The sequence below is a fragment of the Natator depressus genome, chromosome 3 (assembly GCF_965152275.1).
Source record: "Natator depressus isolate rNatDep1 chromosome 3, rNatDep2.hap1, whole genome shotgun sequence".
NCBI classification, from domain to species: domain Eukaryota; kingdom Metazoa; phylum Chordata; order Testudines; family Cheloniidae; genus Natator; species Natator depressus.
The window spans coordinates 125,032,344-125,055,966 of record NC_134236.1 but is presented as its reverse complement, the minus strand read 5'-3'; the positions used below and the strand labels follow the sequence as shown (position 1 = coordinate 125,055,966).

General features: G+C 42.8%; 1 protein-coding gene across 1 annotated transcript in view; it reads left to right on the top strand.

Annotated features, from left to right (window-relative positions):
- Positions 1 to 12,479, top strand: part of C3H6orf118 (chromosome 3 C6orf118 homolog) — a 39,752-nt gene extending 27,273 nt beyond the window's left edge. The window contains exon 10 of the mRNA XM_074948746.1: positions 12,395 to 12,479. Coding sequence (XP_074804847.1) covers positions 12,395 to 12,479 — 85 coding nt within the window. The remainder of the gene's footprint in view (positions 1 to 12,394) is intronic.
- The last annotated feature ends 11,144 nt before the right edge of the window (positions 12,480 to 23,623 follow it).

Sequence of the window (23,623 nt, the reverse complement as noted above, 5' to 3'; positions counted from 1 at the left end):
ATGCAATTAGTGGAACACTGTTTCCTTCTCTTCTTACCTACCAAGGGCTGAGTTTAAATGGGGTCTGTGTTTTATTTGCTGCCATTGACAGAATCACTAACTTTTAAATCAACAATTGGAATGTAGAAAAGTCACATCACTCTTTTAGGTATTTTAATGGAGTCTTGTGGCAAATAGAGAACTGTGATCTCAAATCTTGACATGTAAAAAGCTTTTCAGTTCAGTGTTAAACTTAAGAGAAGATTTCAGAATCTGCTTCATGCTCTTTTACTTAGTTGTGGATTGTCAGCCCGTGGTATCACAGTGGTTTTTATTTTTGGAGGACCAGTGCCACATTGCAAAATGGCTCACAATTCATAGGGGAGACACAGAGCTGCTATGTAATTATCTAAGAATACTGATCTGTAGTAATGCTATAAATACTTATGTGACCAGGTCAGCAAAATGAATTTGCTGTGTTTTGGGTTATTAGACTTTCCTGTGTGAATGTATTAAACTAGCTTGATAGGAGACTGTTGGAAAAACAGGCAGAAAAGCAACACAATGGATCTAGATAAGCAATCTCCCAACAAATAATTACCTCAGACAACGACCTACTTTCAAGCCCAGATCTGCAAGACTGCTTTGCCAGAGCTGGGAACTAACAGGTCAAAAGGCTATAAGAAGTTACAAAGGCCTAAATCCACAAAGGGAATTAGTTGTTGCCCAACAGAATTAACAAACACAATTTAGGCTCTCAGACTCCCTATACAATACATGGGGAGAAAGTCGGTGCCTAAGAATGGGATTCATAGAAGAGAGCATGTGAGTGGGGAAGCTAAGTGAGGTGGCCAATAGAAAATGCAAAGGAGAGAGGTGGGGCCTGAACTCGGCCCTTGACCTAATGCTGGGCTGGGAGGAGGTGCCTATTTCTGCTTGGGATTCACACCTGTGCAACCTCTCCAGGAATCAGGCACCTAAACCTGCTCAGTACTTTCTCATGGGAGAAAGTATGTGTGTGTGTGTGTGTGTGTGGGGGTGGTTATGGGAGAAAAAGAGCTCCCATGTCATTACAGCCAAGAGCCTGGTTGTTAGGGCACTCATCGGGGGGGTGGGGGATAGGAGACCTGTTTTCAAATCCCTGCTGTGCCTGATTTGGAGCTCAGAATTGGGTCTCCCATATGCCAGGTGAGTGCTCTGACTACCAGGCTATAGAGTCAATCTCTGACCCACTGACTGCTACAAAATGGGAACATCTGGAGAAGTCAGAGGTGTGGGTTAGCCTAGGGACTGTGACAACTCAGATCTGGTTAGAGGGAGGGTCAGAATTACAGGGCTGCATGTGATTTTAGTTTCTGATAGTCCTTTGGTTCTGTGAGGTAAAACAACATTTTAGATTAGAACTGCATGTCCCAGAGAGCAGGAGTGGAACCTCACAACCCAAAGTCAATGGCATATGACAAAGAAAACTTGGAAGAAAATGGAATGTCACTGCATCTGAAAGAATAATGAGAACTATTTTGTAAAAAATAAAAATTCAGTAGCATTGTTTTAAAATCATTCAAATGCAGCGCTTGCTTAGCCAAGAGGTTATTAGAAATAAAATATCAAGGAAATTAGTAGTAGATATACTTGAATACAAGGTTAATTAGTTTCATTTCTATGGTGTTAATTATTAAAAGTAATTAGCCCTGAGGTACTTAAGAAAGGGCCCTCACTAAATGTTTTTTAATGTAACATAAAGACTTAAGTTTTGCTTCCAGCAGAGCTCAAGTATAAACCCTTTAAAAATGTACAGTGCCTCAGGATATTTGCATAATAAGGCATATTATAAATGAGATACCTCTAAATTCTGCCCTCCTAGTATTATGATTCTCAATTCTGGAGCTGACATTACTCTTCCTATCCAGGATAGATCAGGAAAACTAAAACATTAGCAATAGCATGAGATTTCTGAATCAAAGCCTGTCTGGAGGCACAATTGAAGGAGAATATCTAATTGTCTGATGTCAGAACTTTATCATCCTTTGCCCTTAAAGCACATAACTTTATTAATATGGAATTTAATTACAGGCAAGGCATAGATTAACAATTTAATTATTTAATCTCTACAGCAGCAGCTTCCCCAAGGTGCTGTGGGATTGTTCAGTGAATTAGGGGTGAAACATGCAGCCTGTGATGAGAGCTGAGAAAATCTTTTGCAGACATTTATTCAGCTTTCTGGAAGATGGCTGTGATTTTCTCAGATTTATTTTCCATTTGACAAATGGCTTTACAGTATCTTTCCTCGGTTGATTAGTTGCAAATATTCTAAACTCAAATTCTGTTGTTTAGTTGTAATTGGACAGATTAAGTCACATTGTATTGTTTGTTTCCCTGGCTGGATGAGCGTGCATGGATTTGCAGCACAAGGAGTAAAAATTCCCTTCAGAATTAGCTTTCTGAAATTATTTATACTAGTAAACTGGATTTCTCTAAAGTTAGATGAAGTTTTTCAGATGAAACTTTCTTTTGCCAAAAAAATGCAGATTCAGGAAGATTGAAACATTTTGCAAATTTGTGTCAAATTCACTGAATTGTTTGGGGGCAATTAACCGCCCCTCCCCCAACAAACTAGCAAAAAAATCAAAACCTTTTTATTTTTCAATTCAAAATGACATTTTGTTTTTAATTGTACTTCACTTTTATTTAAAAATGGTAAAGAACCCCCTTAAAAATTCAATGCCCTCCCACCTCCCCCTTGTGTCACTTGACCTGAAACAATCTATCTGACTTTCTTTCTTAAACACTTTTTCAGTTGGGACACCAACCTGAAAAACCAGTTATTCTCACAGTTCTAGATCCCTCAAATATTTGCAGAAAATGGCCACAAATGTGTCACAAAGATGGTTGAAGTGAATGTGTTTAAACATGTGAATATTTACAAAAAAAATTGCATTCATTGTTCTGCCCGCAAAGTCATCCCTAGTACGACATAGGGCAGTTAATGGTATAAGTTAATGCTGCTCCTTGCATCATTAACACCTGATCCACGGTTTACTCCTCTTTCCATAGGAAAGCAGCATGTAGCTGCAGTGAGAGAACTGAACGCAGGATGTGAAGATGCCTGCATTTAACATTATAAAGGATGTACAGATCTGTGACCATTAATGTAAACCATTATCTGTTGTCACAGATTTATTATTCTCCAAAGATACATGCTGTATAAATTACACTCTTTGGTCTGTGCTCCCAGTACGAGACTTGCAGGGAACAGCCCAAGCTTAACTTTCCAAAGCGGTTGCCTCCAGCGGGGTGGTGGGGGTTGGGAGAGAGAGAGAGAGAGAGAGAGAGAGGTGGAGTACTATGCAATTGAACAATAACAACTAATGGTGACTCCAACTCTTAAGGCATGTCTACACTTACCTCTGGAGTGATTGATCCAGCGGGGGTCGATTTATCGCGTCTAGTGAAGATGCGATAAATCGACCGCTGAGCACTCTCCCGTCGACTCCAGTTACTCCATCGGAGTGAGAAGCGCGGGCGAAGTCAACGGGGGAGTGCCAGCAGTCAACTTACCGCAGTGAAGACACCGCAGTAAGTAGATCTAAGTACATCAGCTTCAGCTACGTTATTCATGTAGCTGAAGTTGCGTAACTTAGATCGATCTCCCCACCACACTCCCAGCGTAGACCAGGCCTTAGTTCTTCGAGTGATGGTCCCTATGGCTATTCCACTTCAGGAGCGCATGTGCTCCATTCACCTGAGACTGGTAGATTTTTGCTAGCAATGCCCATTGGTTTTGCGCCTGTGCTTTCTCCTCCTCGTGCTCCAAACCGAGAGTGTAAGTGGCAGTGCGGACTGACTGCCTCTCCAGTTCCTTTCCACCACAGTGGTCTGAGACAGAACCTCTATGGTATCTGCACTGTTAGGTAGCTGCTTCTTTTAAACTGTAGTTAGTTGCCAATAGTTGTAAACCTGTTTTTAGATAGTGCAGTTTAGGAGTCATGGGAGCTTGGGATCCCTCCCAACCTAAACAGCCCCTTGTATGGGCTGTCTAGTATGTCCAGGATCCCTGGATTTAAAAAGTGCATGGCTTGCTCCCCTGTGCTTTTCCAATCAGCGATGATCACAACTCATGCCTCTATTGCCTGATTCATTAGAACCCCCTTGTGAAGCGGTCTGCGCCCCACAGGGCACCACCTAGTGGTCAGAGGAGGGTGACAGGCACTGTTCTGTGACTGGCCCTCTGAGTGGGCCACAAGTTGCATCCACCCCTTCTGGGGTATGTGAAGAGTGCCACGAAGTATAGTTCTGCAGCGCAGCTGGGGGCATCAGGCTTCACCTGGCCAAAGTCCCTGAGTCAGGACTCTCTGGGATATGGAGGTCTTCCTAATAAGTCTCTGGTGTCAGACTTTTTTCCTCCAGCCCTATCAGGAGCAGGGTGTATGGGTAGGGGAACTTGGTCCCACCCTCTGCATGAGGTTCTGATTCAGGGCCCAGAGGCAGGCAGCTGAGTCCTGCACTCTGGAGTGCTATGCAACTGTCTCCCTGGATCACTTCGTAACAGTCTCCAAGAGAAAACCGGTAAAGAAAATAAGCCAAAGAAGATGTCTCTGACCTTGCAAATGTCCAGAGTCCTTTTCTCTTAGCAGGAAAAGATGTGTCAGGGGCCCTAGCAGCTGGGCCTCCCACAATTCTCCTTTTGCAGAGCTTCAGAGTGCAGGTCTGCTCACCTTCACTGGCTGCTGCAGGTGAGCTACTCTCTGCTTCCCTTTTCAGCTCCTCCTGCAGCCTGTGCATGTCCACATCCAAGAAGAGATCCTCATCTCTGACATCCGCTAAGTCAGGTGAGACACTGCACCCCAGTATGAGAGCTTCAGGAGCTCGCAAGGAACATGGTACTGGTTTCCTGGCACCAAAGGGCAACAGCACCCTGAAAACAGCTTTCTAACTGAAAAAGTAGGACCATCCACAACACTGGCAAAGGGAAAAAGGCAGAAGACATCTTCTACGCTGTCAGTAGCAACACAGAGTGAGAAGAAGTCATCAATAATGAAGACCACAGCAAGAAACAAGGGAGAACAAGGTCCATCCCTCTTTTACTGCTTCTGTGCAATCTCAAACTGGTGCATTTGCTACCCGATCACTTGTTCAGCAGCGCACCTTCCACGGGTGCACAACACATTATAGCAGAGGTCCTTAGCAGATGTTTCTCTAAGGACCTGGAGTGGGAATTATCTGACTTAGTGGTGAGGAGCATTTGTCTGCGGTGGGCATTCCCATCTTGGGATCTGTTTGCATCTCAACAGAACAAGAAATGCCTGACCTCCTGCTCCAGGCCACAACTCCAGAGGGCACACACGTCTAGTTTGATGGTCAGGACAGAGGATGTACATGTTTCCTCTGATCCTTCTCTTACCTCAAGTTCTGAAGAAGATCAAAGAAGATGACATGTCAGCGATCCTGATTGCTCCCCAATGGCCCCGATAGTTCTGGTGTCCAAGCATTCTCAAGATGTCTTTGTGCATCCATATTTGGCTTTTCCCAGACCTGTTGATTCAGACAGAAGCAAATACCCCAACCCTGCATCCCTCCATCTAACAGTGTTGGGTACGGTGGATGTAGCACAAATCCCTGATTAGAAACACAGAAACGTACACATGGCTGAAGCCATGATGGCTGGCTGACTTTTGTATTGCAGAGAGAGAAGAAAAACATCGTAACCACTATCTAACAACAGAGTCAACATAAGCAACTGCTTAAGAAACTATAACTGCAAAATTCACATAAACAGATTCAAAATCTGCTTGATACATTCAAATATATCACATCTGTCTTCTCCCCAGAAATATAATGGGCACAACGCTGTCAGACATACCTGTGGCAGAACAACCCAAGGTCCAATTACAAATCAGATCTTTCAGGTGGCTAGTGTTTTCTTTCTGGATAGTGTCCGCCAACATTTTGAACACTCCCCTGAGGAAGTGGGGTGTCTGCAGCAATGTCTGACTCATGTGTTCCCTCAGATGATGCCAGTTGTTCAGCACAGCTGCTTTCTGTATAATGTTATTGGTTGCTGCATCAAGCTGGGGCACAAATAGCGTCTCCCTCACTGTTGCTTTTTTTGTCAGACATGGAGGCACCAACAAATCTCGCAATTGGTCAGTGTGCCGTTTGCAAAACATATTTGGTGCCACTTGTACTGTATAGGACAAAGGACTCATTTGTGCACTAACAATTGATGAAAGCCGTGTATTGGGTCCCCAGTAATCATGCACCAGTACTGTTTGACCCACTTGTAGCTGATGAGGTGCCCTGGTCCCTCTCATTTTCACTTGACTTATTATTTCTGGCTTATATCTGACTTTAATAAGCCCAAGTGTGACCTGAGATTTTGGCTCACAAACAGTATTGGCATGTGTTGCATTTTGATATGCTAGCAAAAAATGTACCAGCTTGTGCTGTAGTGACCCCTTCTCATCTGCCAAGAATTGCAGGGCTTGCTTAAAAGAATTATATAAACCTTTAAACAAAGCCATTTATGGCTGGATGGTAAGGTGCAGAGGTAATATATCTAATAACATTTTTCTTTATGAACTGCTGAAAATCTTCTGAACGAAACAGAGGACCCCTTTCACTCTCAACTTATTCTGGTGGTCCAGTTCTTGCAAACAAACGTTGACGTTCTATACTGTCTGTGCAGCTGTGGTGGTTTTCATGCAAAAAACTTCCAGCCATTTGGAATGGGCAGCTACAACTACTAGATACATCATACCCAAAAAATGGTCTGGCAAAATCAAAATGCAGACATTATCAGGAAGTTGATGGCCATTCCCAAGGGTGTAATGGTGCTGGTTTAGGCATGCGCTGTACCTGTTGGGATCCTAAACATTCTTTAGCAAGCTGCTCTATTTCTTGGTCAATGCCTGGCCACCATACAAAACTGGCAAGTGTCATCATTTTTGCTACCCCTAAGAGACCTAAATGAATCTCATCTAATACTCTTGTGCCCAGTTTACTAGGAATAATAACACAAATTCCCCACGTGGCATACCCTTGATGTATGGTAAGCTCACCTTTGCCTGTGTAAAAAGGTGCCAGCTTAGGGCAGTCAGTATATTTCCAGCTCTTCAAAGCTGGCTTCATAAACCTGAGCTAGTGTGGGATCCCTCTTGGTTTCTTGCTCAATCAAACTACGAGACACTCAGGAGCACTTGATCTGAAACAAATTGACAGATTTGATAGATCCTGTCTCTATTACAGGCAGCCCTTCAACTAGCACGGGCAGGCGGGGGAGCCCATCTGTATTTGTGTGCACGTCTTTTCTTTTGAATTTGATGTCATAGATGTAACCAGGAGAGAGCCCAGCATTGCATTCATGCTGCTGTTGTCACAGAAGCTCCATTCCTTGGATGAAAGATTGCTATTAATGGTCAGTGGTTGGTGACAAGGGTGAATTTCCTCCTATATAGATACTGGTTGAATTTCTTCACACCCCATTCCAAACTTAAATCCTCCTTGTCTAGTTGTGCATAGTTATGTTCTGCTGCTGTAAGAGATTTAAGGCAAATGCTATGGCTCTCTCACTGCCACCTGGCATGGAGTGCAATATAACCACCCCAATTCCATGGGATGAAGCTTCACATGGTAACTTGATAGGTAAGGATGGGTTAAGGTGTGTACGCACACTTTCTCAAGGACCTACTGCTTTGCTTCCAGGAAAGCTTTTTGACACTCACATGACCACACCCACTTTTGACCAGTCTGCAGTAAACAATTAAGCGGATGCAATACAGTGCTATACTTGGTACAGATTGGCTAGAGTCATTGATAAATCCGAGAAATGATCTAAGTTGTGACACATCCTTTGGCAGTGGAGCTTTCAGAACTGCTTTAATCGTCTCCTAAGATTTATGTAGGCCTTATGCATCAATAATGTGCTCACAGTAAGCTATCGAGTCCTTGAAATATTCACATTTTATGTGATTGGCTCATAACCCATATTCTTCAAGATCTTTTAATATGCTTTTCAGGGTTTCCAGATGATGTTCTTCACTTCCACCAATCACAATAATGTCATCCAAATAACACTCTGTTCTGAGAATACCTTGCAAAACCTGGTCCATTGCCACAGAGCAGGAGCTGAAGCAATACCAAACACTAGTCTGTGGTACTGATACATACCCTTTTGATTGTGAGGTTTGCCTTAGACTCTCCTTCAATTCCATTCGTAGGTAGGCCTGTGACAAACCCATTTTGCTGAATCATTGCCCCTGCCAGTATAGCAAAAATGTCCTCAATTCAAGGAAGGGGGCATTTTTCAAGTCAGTACAGGGTTTATGGTGACCTTAAAATCTCCACATACCCTTACTGCATCAAGTTTAACATTTGGGACGATAGGAGTAGAATACTGTAAGGCAGTGGTTTTCAACCGGTGGTCCGTGACCCCCTGGGGGTCTGCAGACTGTCTAAGGGGTCTGTGAAAAGTTGCCGTTACCATAGAACAGTGGTTTTCAATCTGTGGTCCATGGACCCTTGGGGTTCCGCAGACTATGTCTAAGATTTCCAAAGGGGTTCTGACCTCCATCTGAAACTTTTTAGGGGTCCACAAATGAAAAAAGGTGTTCCATTGCTGTAAGGGACAGGTCGACCTCTGTGAAATTTGGGCTGCACTTCTCAGCTAGGATTATTTTAGCCTTTATGTGTTTTAGAGTTCCTATGTCCTTCTTGCACGTTCCCAGTGCCTGACATAGTATCCCTTCCAGCTGTTGTTCAACTGTTTTCATGAGGTCTTCTGAAAGTGACTGCAGCATCTTTATAGATTTCCCATCCAGAGTAATGATTGTATAACCATTCATGGCCTCACAGAGCCAGTCCCCACTTCTCAATGACATAAGTCTGATAAACAGCGCTTATTGTTGTACTCCACACTCACTTGCATCACTCCAGTTGGCACTCTCTTTTCAGCAACATTAATGTCCCCTTCAGTTTGGTATTTTTAAAAGTTTCCATATTCCAGACGTGAGATAACAGACACTGCGGCATCTGTTTGAGCACTTTTCCCACCACCCAGGATGTCAACCAGATTGCTGACTTGTCATTTTTAATCAGACTATATATATCCAGGCTGGCTACTCCACTCTCATGCTCTGTGTCACCATTTCCTCTGTCTACAGACTATACACTAATAGTCCATTTCAATTCGCATCTTTGGTCTCTTCCATATTAATCTTAGTGTGACAAACAGCTTGGATAGGATCTTTTTTATTACAGCTTCTGCAATATGCATCTTTGAATCAGCAATCAGGAGTGTGAAACCCTTTTCTGCACTAATAACGTGTCTGTCTGCTGAGTGGACCAGATCTTGCCTTGGGTTGCAGATAGTTTATTCATTCCCACTTCCGTTTTAGCTGCGGTATGCAATTCTGTTGCATCCCTTGCTGCAGTTTTCAGCCTTACTCCAATTTCTACTGCATGTTTAAAGATAAGATTTTCCTCAATTAAGAGCCTCTTCTGTATGCTTTCATTAAGCAGTCCACACACAAATCTGCCACTTAGGGCTTTGTTAAGCCCATCCTTAAAAGCACTATGTTGTGATAACCTTTTAAACTCTGTCACAAAGGCAGAAATAGATTCACTTTCAAGTTGATTTCTCTTATGAAACCTGAATCTTTGTGCTATAATCAGGGGCTTGGATGCCAAGTGCTCTTGAAGGGTTTGCATTATCTCTTTAAAGGTTTTGCTTGCTGGTTTCTCTGGGGCAATCAGACTGCATATTAAACTGTTACGTTTTTCCTCTTATCACACAGAGTAATGCTGCTACATGTTTTTCTGGTGGAAGTGCATTTACTTCAGACTACAGCTCCAGCCTCTCTCTATATGTGAGCCAGTCCTCAATGGCAGTGTTGAAGGCCTTCATATTTCCAGTACAGCCTTCTATTTGACCTCGCTGCTGTTAGTTTAGTACTTCGGAGTAGTCACAGTTATAGGAGACTCCTCTCCCCACCCAGGGGCTGCAAGCAATGTCAGAGATTGTTTTGCTCCTTTGATGCATAGAATGTTCTTGAAATCCTCATGCCAGTTGCTCTGTATGGCAGATATAGCATGAGTCCCTGGTTTAGAAACACATTCATGTACACATGGTTTGAGCCATGATGGCTGACTACATCTTGTACTGCAGAGAGAGAAGAAAAACATAGTAACCACTATATAACAACAGATTCAACATAAGCAACTGCTTAAGAAACTATAACTGCAAATTCACATAAACAGATTCAATCCTCTGCTCAATTCATTCAAATATATCTTACACAGCATGGAAAAGATTTTCTACCTGGTGCCAGCATTGTGGGATACCCCCAGAGGATGCTGAGATCCCTACTATTATAGACTACTAACGCTGTTGTGCCAAGACAGTCATGGTTCCCAGAGCTGATTTGCATGGCTCTGCAGCCACCTCTCCACCTTCCTCTAACATTGGATCTCCTTACCCAGCAGTTGAGAGTCACCACTCAGCCCAGCTTCTCAGTGCTTTACCTCAAGGCCTGGCTACACGTGGCTCACTAGCATAGAACTGGCTTGCTCAGCAGAAGTATAAAGAGTACTGCTCTAGAGCAGGAAATCCACTATGAGGAAAACCTTCCTACAGAAGTGGAAACATTTTCAAGTTTGGTGCAGCCATCAGTCTGCACCTCCTCTTGAGTCTTGTGCATCACATATTCTCAATTACCTACTGAATTTAAAAACCACAGGATTGTCACTGAGCTGAATCCAAGTTCATCTGGCTGCTTTTACAGCCTTTCACCTCCTCATTGAAGGTTTTTCAGTCTTTGCTCACCTGACCGCCATGAGGTTTGCTAATGGCCTGCTCAACCTTTTTTCTCCTGTCAAAGAACCTACTCCACCATGGAACCTCAATTTCGTTCTTAATAAGCTGAGTAAACCACTGTTTGAGCATCTGGGCAGTTGTTCCCACCTTCGTCTGTCCCTCAGGACCTCATTCCTCACAGCCATCACCTCAGCCAGGAGGGTTGGGGAGCTGGGAGCTCTTATGGATGACCCACCATGCATGGCATTCTATTGTGACAAGGTGACATTACATCCCTGTCTTCATTTCATACCTAAAATTTCTTCAGAATTCCCCATTCATCAGGACATACATCATGTTTTATCCCAAGCCCCACTCTGTGAGAGAAGCAGCAACCCTTCGTACACTAGGTGTAAGAAGAGCTCTTGCTTTTTACCTTGACAGGACTAAGCACTTTAGGGCTTGCCCTAGACTTTTCATCTCGATCACAGAACAAATCTGATCTGATCTCCACTCAAAGACTGTCTAAATGGGTTTTGGAGTTCATCTTAACCTGTTACAATGTCTTGGGGGTGCATCCCCCTCCCAGGATGATTTCTTATTCTACCAGGATCCAGTCAACCTCTGTGACCCTACTAAAAACATCCATCTCAGTTATTTGCTATCTGATCTTCAGTGTGCACCTTTTTCCAGCACTACTCTCTCACACTTGCTTTCAGAGCCAACACAACTTTTGGTGATGCTGTTCTACAGTCTGTAGGGAATCTGCCTCCTCAGTATTGAGGTACTTCATGGGAATCAAATGGAGCACCCAGAGGGACAATAACTCAAAGAAGGAGGAGAGGTTACATATCTTGTACAGTAATTGGAGTTCTTCAAGAAGTTTTGTCCCTATGAGTGCTCCACTCCCCACCTTCTTTCACTTCTGCCTCAAAATCTCTTTCTCTCTGGACTTCGTGGTTGAGAAGGAACTGGAGTGGCAGCAGGACCACTTCCCCATGTATATCCTTGCAGAGCAGCACAAGGATGTACAGGGCATAGGCGCAGATTCACAGACACCACTGATGAAAATCTCTGATCAAGAGTGCGTGGGTGCATGCATGTCCTGAAGTGGAGCACCCATAGGGACCACACATCTCGAAGAACTCCAGTTACTGCACAAGGTAAGTGACCTCTCCTTATCTCTACAGTAATTGGAGTTCTTCAACATGTGTGGTCCCTATTTGTATTCCACTACCCATCCTCCTGCTCCTCTCCTGTGGAGCCTTATCCTACAGCCATTCACAGTAGAAAAGTAACTGGAGAGGTCACACAGCCACTTATTCGCTCAGTTTCAAAGCATGAGGAGTAGAGGGGTGCAAGCACAGACCAACGGACACTGCTAGCAAAAATCTTGCATCTCAGCGCATGGAGCACATGCACTCCTTAAGTGGAATACAGATAGGACCACACATCTCAAAGAACTCCAGTTACTGTACAGATAAGTAACCTTTCTTTCCTTTTATATTGCTGACAGTGGAAGAGTTCATGGAGGGGTTGCTATTCTGTTCCAGATGTTTGCTGTGACACTTTTACCCTGTGCTTTCTATGCAGTTAGTGTATTGATTGTGTGCTTTTTGTTTTTAGAAAGTTGTGGGAGTTGCTGAAGAAATTCTTGTCACTTGAAGATAATGAATCGTCAGACAATTCAGAAGAACATGTAGGAAGATAAATTGTAGATGCCTTGATGGTATACTTGACACCTTGAAACCATGCTAATGAAATCCAAATATGAAAAACTGATGCTGAGTCTCAGAATTAAGGATAATAATGCAACTTCAGAAATAGAAATGCATGCCATTTTTTACACAAATTATCATGGTTTGGTAGTCTGTATATATAGAAAGAGATTACTATATACTATCTAGAAAATGCCCTGCATTAGTAATAGCAATTGTTTAAGTAACTATGCCTTTTCCGTGCAGCTTTCAATAGAAGCCGCCCTCGCTTCGTGATGGAACCTTTATTATGCAAGTGGCAGAGGTTATTAATTAAAATCCCAGGATGGAACTCACAACTAACAGCTATTCAAGTAAATGGAAGCTGCAGCTTCTAAATAAGATCTATTTATATCACTGTGTGCAAACACTTTCTTGCAAGTACTGCATACAGGACTTGATTTGGACTAGTATACAGTGGTATGGCATACTGGCACCTCTCCCGGAAGCCTTCTTGTTCTTCAGAATCTCAGCTTCCATTTTAGAAAAGTAAATTCTAAAAGTAGCTGTTACAGTTGCAATAAAACCCTTGAAAACACAAACCAAGTATATGTGAAGCAGCAGTGTCTGCCTGAATTTGCAGAGTGCCTGTAAAGCTAGCTCCGAAGTGTGTATTGCCCCATTCATCTCAAAGAGGTGTTAATTCAGATGCCAGTGATGATATTTTAAATGTCAACATTGTTTATTATTTCATTGCTCATCAGAGCATGTAAGAAAAAATAGAGGAAGGAAGGAAGACTGATATTATGAAGATTTGCACAGACTACTGCAAGTAGCAGCTCTTTTTTTGCCATGCAACAAGGGGGACAATACCCCTACTAATTATTTTCCCCAATCAAAAAGGAGCCAAAATCCAGGGAGAATAGGGGGACATTCATACTCCACCCAGGCTATGTCTACATTGCACAGGTAAATAACCCCTGACTGGCCCCTGGGTCTGAGCAGCCAGGTAAGCTTAGCCTGGACATGAGTGTCCCCACTGTGTCTGCCAATGTGTGTCTATGGGCGTATCCCATAGTTCTTTCTGCTGAGGTGCTCTAAAATTCTTTCCCAGTTAGTTGTCAATTGTTCAGTCTGGGAAATACACTGGAGGACTGTCAGAACTTGAGTGATTTTAGCCACTGACGTCTAACCTGCACCCCCAGCTGGGTAAGAGAACCTGAACTTAAAGCTAGGTCACAGGTTTTTTTTATATGGATGGTAGGGTCAGGCTAAAACCTTTGTGCAGTGCAGAAGTACCCTGAGAGAAAACCAAGCCCAGGGAGGCTAGCAGAGCCTTTGGGTGTATTTGAATCCCCCAGTAAGGTGAAGCTAAACTCAAGAGGCTCAGAGATCATGTACAAACAAACTTTGAACATATTGTGATAAAGTTCCTCCTCTAACTTGGTGGGTCCCATGCTTATTGGTGGATTTTGCTCGCCTCAGAGATTCACAGTAGCCCTCAGTTTGGCCACTTTCGTGGCTCAAATCTGCCGTTCACTCAGATAACCTCATCACTGGCCAGCATGGGGAAAAAAGAGTAAGAACAATCCCCACAGTCTCTGCTGATCCACCATGTGGGTCGGCGAACAGCCTAGAGAACTTCCCCTCCAGTGGAACCTTCTGTGTTGGATCAGGAGTTGGGAGGTTTGGGGGCAACCCGGGCCCACCCTCTATCCTGGGTTCCAGCCCAGGGCCCTGTGGACTGCAGCTGTGTAGAGTGCCTTCTGGAACAGCTGTGCAACAGCTACAACTCCCTGGGCTACTTCCCCATGGCCTCCTCCCAACACCTTCTTTGTCCTCACCACAGGACCTTCCTCCTGATATCTGTTAACGCCTGTACTCCTCAGTCCTCCAGCAGCACATCCTCTCACTCCCAGCTCCTTACGCACCCCTCACTAACTGGAGTGAGAGCCTTTTTAAACCAGGTGTCCTGATTAGCCTTAATTAATTCTAGAAGCTTCCCAATTGGCTACAGTTGTCCTAATTAGCCTGCCTGCCTTAATTAGTTCTAGAAAGTTCCTGAGTGTTCTGGAATAGTCCCTGTTACCTTACCCAGGGAAAAGGGACCTGCTTAACCTGGAACTAAGGTATCTACCTTCGACCACTCTCTTGTAGCCATCTGGCCTGACCCTGACACAATATGCACAATCTGCTGAGTGCAGCCTCTCCTTTTGGCATCTGCAATGAGTAGAGCTTGGAAGAGTACATCTACCTTCTTTTTTTACAGGTCAATCTTTGACTCAGGCCCAAGAACAAAGTTTAAATGGATAACTGCACTCTACCATAATTCAAGGATATTTGGATCATGGGGTTTAGTTCAAACCCATCTCTAACTTGGCAGGAATGAAAGGCTATTTAAATTATTTTTCATCAGTGATTTGTTTTTAAATTTTATTTCACTAAATCACTGCATTAGTAAAATGTGATAAAGGTGGGCCAGGCGTGGCACCGCAATATTTCACATTTAATGTAACATTTTCCATGGAGCTCACTTGGCATCTTTAGTGACTACGCTTAATTGTGTAGAGCAATGTTTTTTTTTTAAAAAAAAATCATTTACGAACCCCTAAAAATTTTTGAATGAAGGTGCAGACCCCTTTGGAAATCTTAGACATAGCCCTTCAGGGGTCCGCAGACCACAGGTTGAAAACCACTGTTCTATGTAATGACAACCTTTTGCAGACCCCAGTTGGTTTGCGGACCACAGGTTGAAAACCACCGGTGTTGATAGGTTTGAGGAGAAACGGTCAAAGGGACATTATACTCTAGTGTAGTGCCAAGTTTAGGAAGGCCCCAATATTTCTAGTAAAGCAAAATCATTATGATTTTAATTGTTTTCCATTTTTAGAAAAATATGGCAGGCTCTGAATTGCTGCCTGCCTGGCTGGCTGATATTTTCTGATGACTAATCTTCTTGTTGAAATAGTTAGTGCTGCAACAATATGACTACATATGAAACAAGCATTTTCTGTTCTTCGGCTTCTACTGTTCAGTTGTAGCATATCGTTCCAGTATATTAATAATTATTTTGTTGAGTCACTGATGTAATGGAGACTAAAGCATTACAGTTATTTTCTTCATAGTCTGAGGGGGATCTTGGGTCTTTGCCCTTACAATTAGAAGTATCAAAACTTTTATATATTTGTATCACCTTGATCAAGACTTTGTGCTACACACTGTATATACACATGGTAAAAGATATTTCCTACCTTGAAAAGTTTGCAATTAAAATAGACAAGAAGAGCAAAGGAGGGAGAAAAGAAGTATTGTTATCCCCATGTAATATTTTTCCATTCAACATTTAGACCCTGGAACTCATTGTCACCGGATGTCATTGAGGCCAAGAAGTGAGCAAGATTCAGAGATATTGAATGTTTATATGGATTACAAGAATATCCAGTTTTTATAACTGTGAATGCTAAAAAAAAATCAGTTTTGGAAGGGATACAAAACCTCATGCTTCAGGGTTTAAACCAGTTTTTAACTCTTAGGGATTAGAATCGGAACTTAATATTGAGTAAACTATCCCACAGCTACTTACTGTGGGGTTAATTTCACCTTCCTCTGAAACGTCTGGTACCAGCTGCAGTTGGAGACAGGAGACCAGCTGAATCATGAGGCTGATCCAATGTGGCAATTCCTATGTTCCATTTTACGGATGGGGAACTGGGAGAGATTAGTTGATTTGCCCAAGGTCACACAGGAAGTCTCTGGCAGAGCAAGGAATTAAACACAGATCTTCTGAGGCCCAGTCTAGTGCCTTTCTTCCATACTTCATTCTTTCTGTATTTTTGCACGCATCTATCACTATAAAATAACTTGAAAAAAGGTAATAGGAGCTCTGCTCCTGCAGAAATTTATAGCTGAATGTAGGGAAAATGTTCATCATCTCATTTTTGTTAGTAAAGAAAAACAATCAGTACATAAAGTCTGATGTGCATTCTTGTATCTGTGTACATAGGTATTCTATGAACTAGAATATGCATTTTGAACTTGCTAACTCTTACAGCAGATTAATAATTTTCTTCGTGTAATTCCGTATTTACTTTTAATGCATTTGAAAAAATATGGGTGCTCCTAAGGTGTTGAAAGTATAATAATGTTTTGTGCTCACCTTTCAATGGAGACTCTCCAAGCAGTTTACAAACATTAATTAAGTTTCACAACACTTCCATGTTATAGATGGATAAACTGGGACAAACAGAAACTAAATAATGACTTTCCCAAGGTTACCTAGCAAGTCAGGGGCAAAATGGGCATGGAATTCTAGTCTAGTGAACAAAGTAGTTGTTTTCTTTTCTTTTGTTTTTAATAATCAAAATGCTAGATAGCATCTCATTTATAAGAGAAGCTGTCACTTAACCTGGCATTTATGGACACATTTAATCTTTACCTTCACTTTTTGTTAACATTTGTATACATAGTCAGCACAAGATGCTACCAAGGAATGTCCTCATTCTTTTGTGGTCCTTATTGGGGATGCTTCCATTGATGTCCATGGACTCTGGATGAGGCCTTTAATCTCTTCTTATGAATCAATCCTCCCAGTCCCTCAGTCATTTTACTTTTCTTCTCAGAATATATCCTCTAGTTCAGGGGTCCCCAATGCAGTGCCTGCGGGCGCAATGGTGCCCTCTGGGGCAGTTGTGTGTCCCCGCAGGACACCGCTCACTGAAATGCTGCTGAGAAGCGTTGCCGTTTCTCGGCGGCATTTCAGTGGCAACGCTTCTTGCCGCTGCTGCTGCTTGGCGGTATTTCGGCGGCGGGGTGTCTGGCACCCGCCACAGTCTTCTGGGAATAGAAATATGCTGTTCCCACAGAAAGGTTGGGGACCACTGCCTAGTTTTTCCAACATACGTATGGTAATGCAGTGCCTTTCTGCTAAGATTGCCAACAAGGAGTGTCAAATGTGGTGGTTGTGGTGGTTTTTCTGTTGTGGATATGTATTCACTAAGAACTGGACTGGTAACCAACTAATTTCAGAAATATTTTGTATAACCTTTTTATATATTGTTACCATCCTTCTGCCCAGGCAGTGGTAAATCTGCTTGTAGAAGGAAAAGGAAGGCTTGTGGCTCATATAATACTCTCCTTCCATTTCTCAGATGCAGTAGGCCTAGGAAATTGTATTTTATTTGGCAGTTATGGCTGTTCTAGGGGAATCTAACTCCTCCCTCATCTGACGCTGGATGTCAAGTTAGAAGGCACACCACTATTCAAGAAGATAGAGTTTGACACTAGAAAATATTTTCCTTTCAAAAAGGAGGGGGTCTGTTTTTGGCAGTGAGCAGACAAAGGAAGTGTCAGGGTTTCCTCCCCACTCTGAACTCTAGGGTACAGACGTGGGGACTGGCATGAAAGACCCCCCTAAGCTTATTTCTACCAGCTTAGGTTAAAACTTCCCCAAGGCACAAATTCTTTGCCCTTGGAGGGTATGCTGCCATCACCAAGTGATTTAATAAAGAATCAGGGAAAGGACCACTTGGAGTTCCTACTCCCCCCTTAATATCCCCCCAACCCCCCAAAACCTCTTTCCTGGGGAGGCTTGAGAATAAACAAGATGAGCACAGAACAACCTTGGGTTTTTTTAGGACACTAAAAAAAAACCCCAATCAGATTCTAAAAGAAACAGAACTTTATTAGGAAGAAAAAAGGTAAAAGAAGCACCTCTGTAAAATTAGAATGGAAGATAATCTACAGGGCAATCAGATTCAAAAACACAGAGGATTTCCCTCTGGGCCAAACTTTAAAGTTACAAAAAGAAAACCAGGAATACACCTTCCTCTCAGCACAGAGAAAATCACAAGCCAAAACAAAAATAAGCTAACACATTCCCTTGCTAGTACTTACTAATTCTAATGGAGTTGGACTGCTTGCTTCCTTGATCTGTGTCCGGCAAGCACACAGAACAGACAAAAACCTATCCCCACCCCCACTCCCCAGATTTGAAAGTATCTTGTCCCCTTATTGGTCCTTTTGGTCAGGTGCCAGCCAGGTTACCTGAGCTTTTTAACCCTTTACAGGTAAAAGGATTTTGTGCCTCTGGCCAGGAGGGATTTTATAATACTGTATACGGGAAGGTTGTTACCCTTCCCTTTATATTTATGATAGGAGGTTTGGAAGGTGGAAATACACTGGTGATTTAAAGTTCTAGTGGACTTTATTTCCTTCAGAAGAAACCCCAAAAGGTTTAAAACTACCCCTAGTTCCCTCACTCTGGCACGCAGATGGATAAGCAATAGACTAGACTGTGATCGTTCTCTGTGTAAAATCCACATTATTATTATTAAAAACATTTGTGTAACATTTAATTTACAGGGTATTTTGCAAATCTAGATAAATTGCATTCCATCTCCGGAAAAAAAAATAGTCTAAATAGGACAAAGAAAATGTAAGACCCAGGACAACAGCTCAGCAGAAGGAGAGTGAGAGTATGATAATGAGTAGAATGGAAGAACAATGATGTGAAAAGGTGGATTTTAAGGAGGATTTAGAAGAGTAAGAAAGACTGGGGAGTTTGGTGGATGGGGACAGTATGTATGCTCCAGGCATAAAGGGCAGCATAGGCATGAAACCAAGAGTAAAGGATGATAGAGAAGTTAGATAAAAGTTCCCATCTGTGTCCCAGACCCAAACTTTCAGACAATCAGAGTAGATACCATCTCTAAAGAGTCCCTTGCAGGTCATAAACAAATCCCTGAATATGCTAGAACAGGACATTTTAGAAGTGTTTAGTAAGTTCTATATAGACAGCCACAACTCATTCTTTACCTTAATTCTGCGTCCATGTATTAATTTCAGTGGTCTTGGATATGAGATCCTCCTTTCCTAACATGCCTATGGCATAAATGATACTAGCTAGTGAAGTACATGTTATTTTTAGAATACAGATTGTCTTATCGCAAAATGAAGGCTTGAGATTTGATTTCACGTGTGTTTGTAACTCCCATACAGAATGCCTTTTATTAGGTCTTCCTTCAACTGTATGATTAATGTTTCCTACTAGCAAACTCTCAAGGTCTCTTTAGAACTTTCCACTGAGTCCTTAAAATAGAATGTTACTCATTATGTTCAAGGAGAGCAGGCCTCTTAATTAGATTTGGAAGAGGTACTGTTAGAGTTTTTATTAAACTGATAGAATTCTGTTTAACAGTAAAATTGCCATTTCCTTCTTAGATGTGTTGCTTTCCAGCACACTGATTTTCAATTATAAACAAAGTTTAAATATTATTTTATTCCTGATCCGTTTACTCATAAAAATTAATTGAAAAACTAAAAAGAGCAAGAAAACAACCTTTGGTACTACTAATGTGGTTTTCACTGTGCCATCTTGGCAACACTATGTCATATCTATGCACGCCTTCCCTCCCCTCCCCTCCCATTTGCCACACTCTGACCACATTAAACTCTCCATAGGGTCTGTGCCTCCACACTGCATAAATGCCATTCACATTATAACATATAACTATAACATTAGTTATTTCTCTGATTCAACTTTTGTATATAGTCATTCTCTTCCTACCCCCAAGCCTCTTGGACGCTCAGTGTTATACACAAAGACACAGTGAGCTAGCCTTAAATACAAGCAACACAAATGAGAGCTTTGGTGACCCTTATATTGGCAGTCCTATAGCCCCATGCTCATCTGGCAAATCATAGGCCAGCCAAGTTTGTCAGCAGGACTGGTGGGACTGAGGAAACTTGCTGATCAGCTTTGATGTCCCCATCTGGCTGAAGGATCAGAGAGAGAAGAGCCTCAGGATGTGATCCACTGCAGCTTGCGTAATGGAACCATTCAGATTGGAAGACCAGTGATCACAGAACAAAGCCTTATTTTCAGAAGCAGATTCTGATGCAGTTCTTTTGCTGACAACATATTCTTCACCTTCAACAGCTGCACTGCCTCTTACTTCTGGTCATGTTTCAGTGTCCTAGCAGTCTATGAAGGATTTTTTGTAAGCAAGGCAGACGTGAAATATATATTTTCAAGAGTTATGGCAGTTTTGTAAACGAGGGTGAATGATGATGAGCTTGCAGACTTGGACACCCCATTTCTTCAGTTTAAACATCTCTGGCAAACACCTCTGCAGTGAAATTCTGACCTGTTGGAGTCAATGGCAGAATTCCTATTGACTTCACTGAGGGCCAGGATTTCACTCCTGAGGGTTAGTATCCTGTATATTTCACTCCTGAGGGTTAGTATCCTGTATATTTCATACTTGCGGCACCCGATAATCCCGGGTGTATCTTCAGAAAGGGGACATTACTTCCCTGGTGATCCTCCTCCCCTGAAGATTCATTCTGCAGTGTTCTCACTCACCGACCCACACAATGTGGAGGGAGCCTTTGGAGGTGGGGTTGTGCACTTTGTTGTTCATGTTTTACAATTGTCAGTTCATTTATTTTTTGTGCTTGGCTTATTTTTCCTTGGGAAGCTTTGGTTTCCCATTCATATCAGGAATTGTATGGAAGCTTCCAAGGGTTAAGGTTCCAGGATGGAATGTGACCATCAGTGGTGGACAGAGAGGCTCACATTCCTATCCACTACCATTAGGAACAAAAAGTTCTTTAGATTTAGGGGAGCTCAGTCTTTCTCATGCTGGGGGCTGAGACAGAAGTGTGAGAATCTGGCATGACTATCCTCTTCAGAGAAGTTGAATTAGAAGACAAGTAATTCTCCATTATTAGCTCTCGGGAAGCAGGACACTTATCTCAAGTCATTACAAATCTGGACACATGACAGACAATCAAAATGTGGCACACATTTCTCCAGTGTTGTTTTTCTAGTTAATTAAGCCATTATCCAAAGTGATTAAATTATTTAACCTAGAACATTTGGTGTATTCAATCTTTTTTATTTTTTTCCAATAAACTGAGAGCATGAAGTGGATAATAGTAAGATACTGTAATTAACAACCAGTGTCCTTAGGGAAAAGATAAACATATGATGAAGGGACACTGTTAACAAAGTAAATTAAAAAGAACATATAAAACCACTCTGTGCATGCAGAGAAAGACTAGATATTGAATTATCATCATGGGCGTGACGATACAGATGAGTTTATGTATATGGTAATATGGGTGTAATTCTGTTAATATCTCTTTTAAGCCTTTGATCATGTGCATTATGGGTAAATTTTCAGAAGTTCGTAAGTCTCATAGACTTTCAGGGGGGTTTAAGGGCCAGATATTTTAAGAAGGTATTGAGGCACCTAACTCCGATTAATTTAAAAAAATCTGGTCCTGAGTCATGTAGGCACTTCTGAAAATGTAACTCTACATGTGAACTTCAAGCTGACCGGGCTGCTTGTGCTGTTAAATCCTGTGCCTTCCCTCCAGTGAACCTGCTTCCTATGAGTTAACTAAACATGGGCATAAAGGCCCTTCACAGGTCTGGCTCTCCCAACATATCCACTTGTTTCTTGCAGCAGTGCTTCCTGTCCCCTCTACTTTGCCAGCCATATAACCTTGGATGACTTTTTGTCTACTTTTCTCCGACAACTATCTTCATGCCTTTTCCACCCCACTCCCTATTCCTGGGATCCCCTTCCCCAAGTGATCTGTAAGGCCACTTCTATTTCCCAGTTCAATTCCCTCCTCAAGAACTATTTCTTCTATGATGTCTACAACATATCAACCAGCTTATAAGGTAAAGGCTGAAGGAATGGTTGCAATATTTTTATTTAAATCGAATGATACTGGATATAAAAATGTAGGTTATTGACTCTATCCTCCTCCCACTGTCTCCACCCCTTTGGTTTTTGCTTGTTTTTAGACTGGAAGCTCTTTAGGCCAGAGTCTGTGGCTAAGTCTATAGGGGTATGATTCTCAGCTTGAGTAGACATACTTGCCTTAGCTCTCATCTGAGCTAGCACGTCAAATAGTACAGTAGCCGTGATAGCATGGGCTGTGGCAGCATAGGCTAGCAGCCCCAAATACATATCCACGGGGTTTAGGTGGGTTTGTACTCCAGTTGACTAGCTTGTGGGGAAGAGGGAAAAGGTCTTTCTCAACTGAAGAAGGTGGGGGTATTACAGGGGTAGGTCTAGGGTCAGGTACAGATTTGGTTCCCTCTAATCTGGGATGGGAGTTTGAGTGAGACCAATCCCCTGTGGCTTGTGGGGGAGGGGGTGGGTTCTGTTGTGCATGGAGGATGGGGGGTGTCAGATGATAGTGGATTTCCTGTGAACAGAGTGGGGGGAGCAGGTACGTTGTGGCTTGGGGTAAAGATGTCAGGTCCTTTGAGATTCACTTGTAGAAGAGGAGGAAGGGGTTGAGATTAGAGCACATTTCATGTCTCTGGGGAGGTGGGTTCAGGAAGCCTTGTGTGGGGGATCATGTTGGGCACATATCTTCTGATGAACTGGGGAGGGAAGTTCATGTGGGGAGTGTTTCCTCTGCTGCGAAAGGGATGGAGTAAGTTGGGTCCCCTGTGGCTTGGGGTGAGGGGATCAGTTGAGGAAGGTGTTCTTTGACCCCTGGGGTAGGGAAGGTTTTGTCCCCTGAGACTTCAAAGAGGAAGAAGTTTTGAAGAAAGTGTGTCTGATATCTCCGGGGGAGATAAGGTTGCGTTTCCTGAAGCTTTGTGGGAAGTGAGTCCTCTATGACTTTTGTCCCTTGGTGCCTTGGGGAGGGACTGTTCACACCCCCTTAAGATTTTTGTGAAGTGTGAGGAGTCTTAGTCTTTAGCCTGAGAGTATGGGCTCCCCCGTGGCCTGAGGATAAGGGGAAGGTGAGTTGGCTGAGAGGAGGGGTCAGGTCCTTTGAGGCCTGGTGGAGTCTGACCTACAGCTGGGTGGTGGGGGTGCTCCCGGTTCCAACATGGCTTAGGTGAGTAGGCTTTAACAGTCTCAATCAATGCTCATTGTAGCAGCAACGTGGCTCTGCCTCTCCTTATTGTTGGAGCAGTGCAGCTGGCAGGTTAGTTGCAGAGACTGAAGACACACTGGGAGGGGCTGCAACAAGAGAGTTCTCCTGAGAGCAGGGGCAGGTGTGTCAAACCAAGAGAAATCTGGTAACTTTAATGAGGGGCTGAGGCAAGCCATCACTAACTCTTCAGTGCATGTGAAGTTCAGTCAACATTTCTACTTGGGACAAGCCCAGTGGAGTGGCAGAT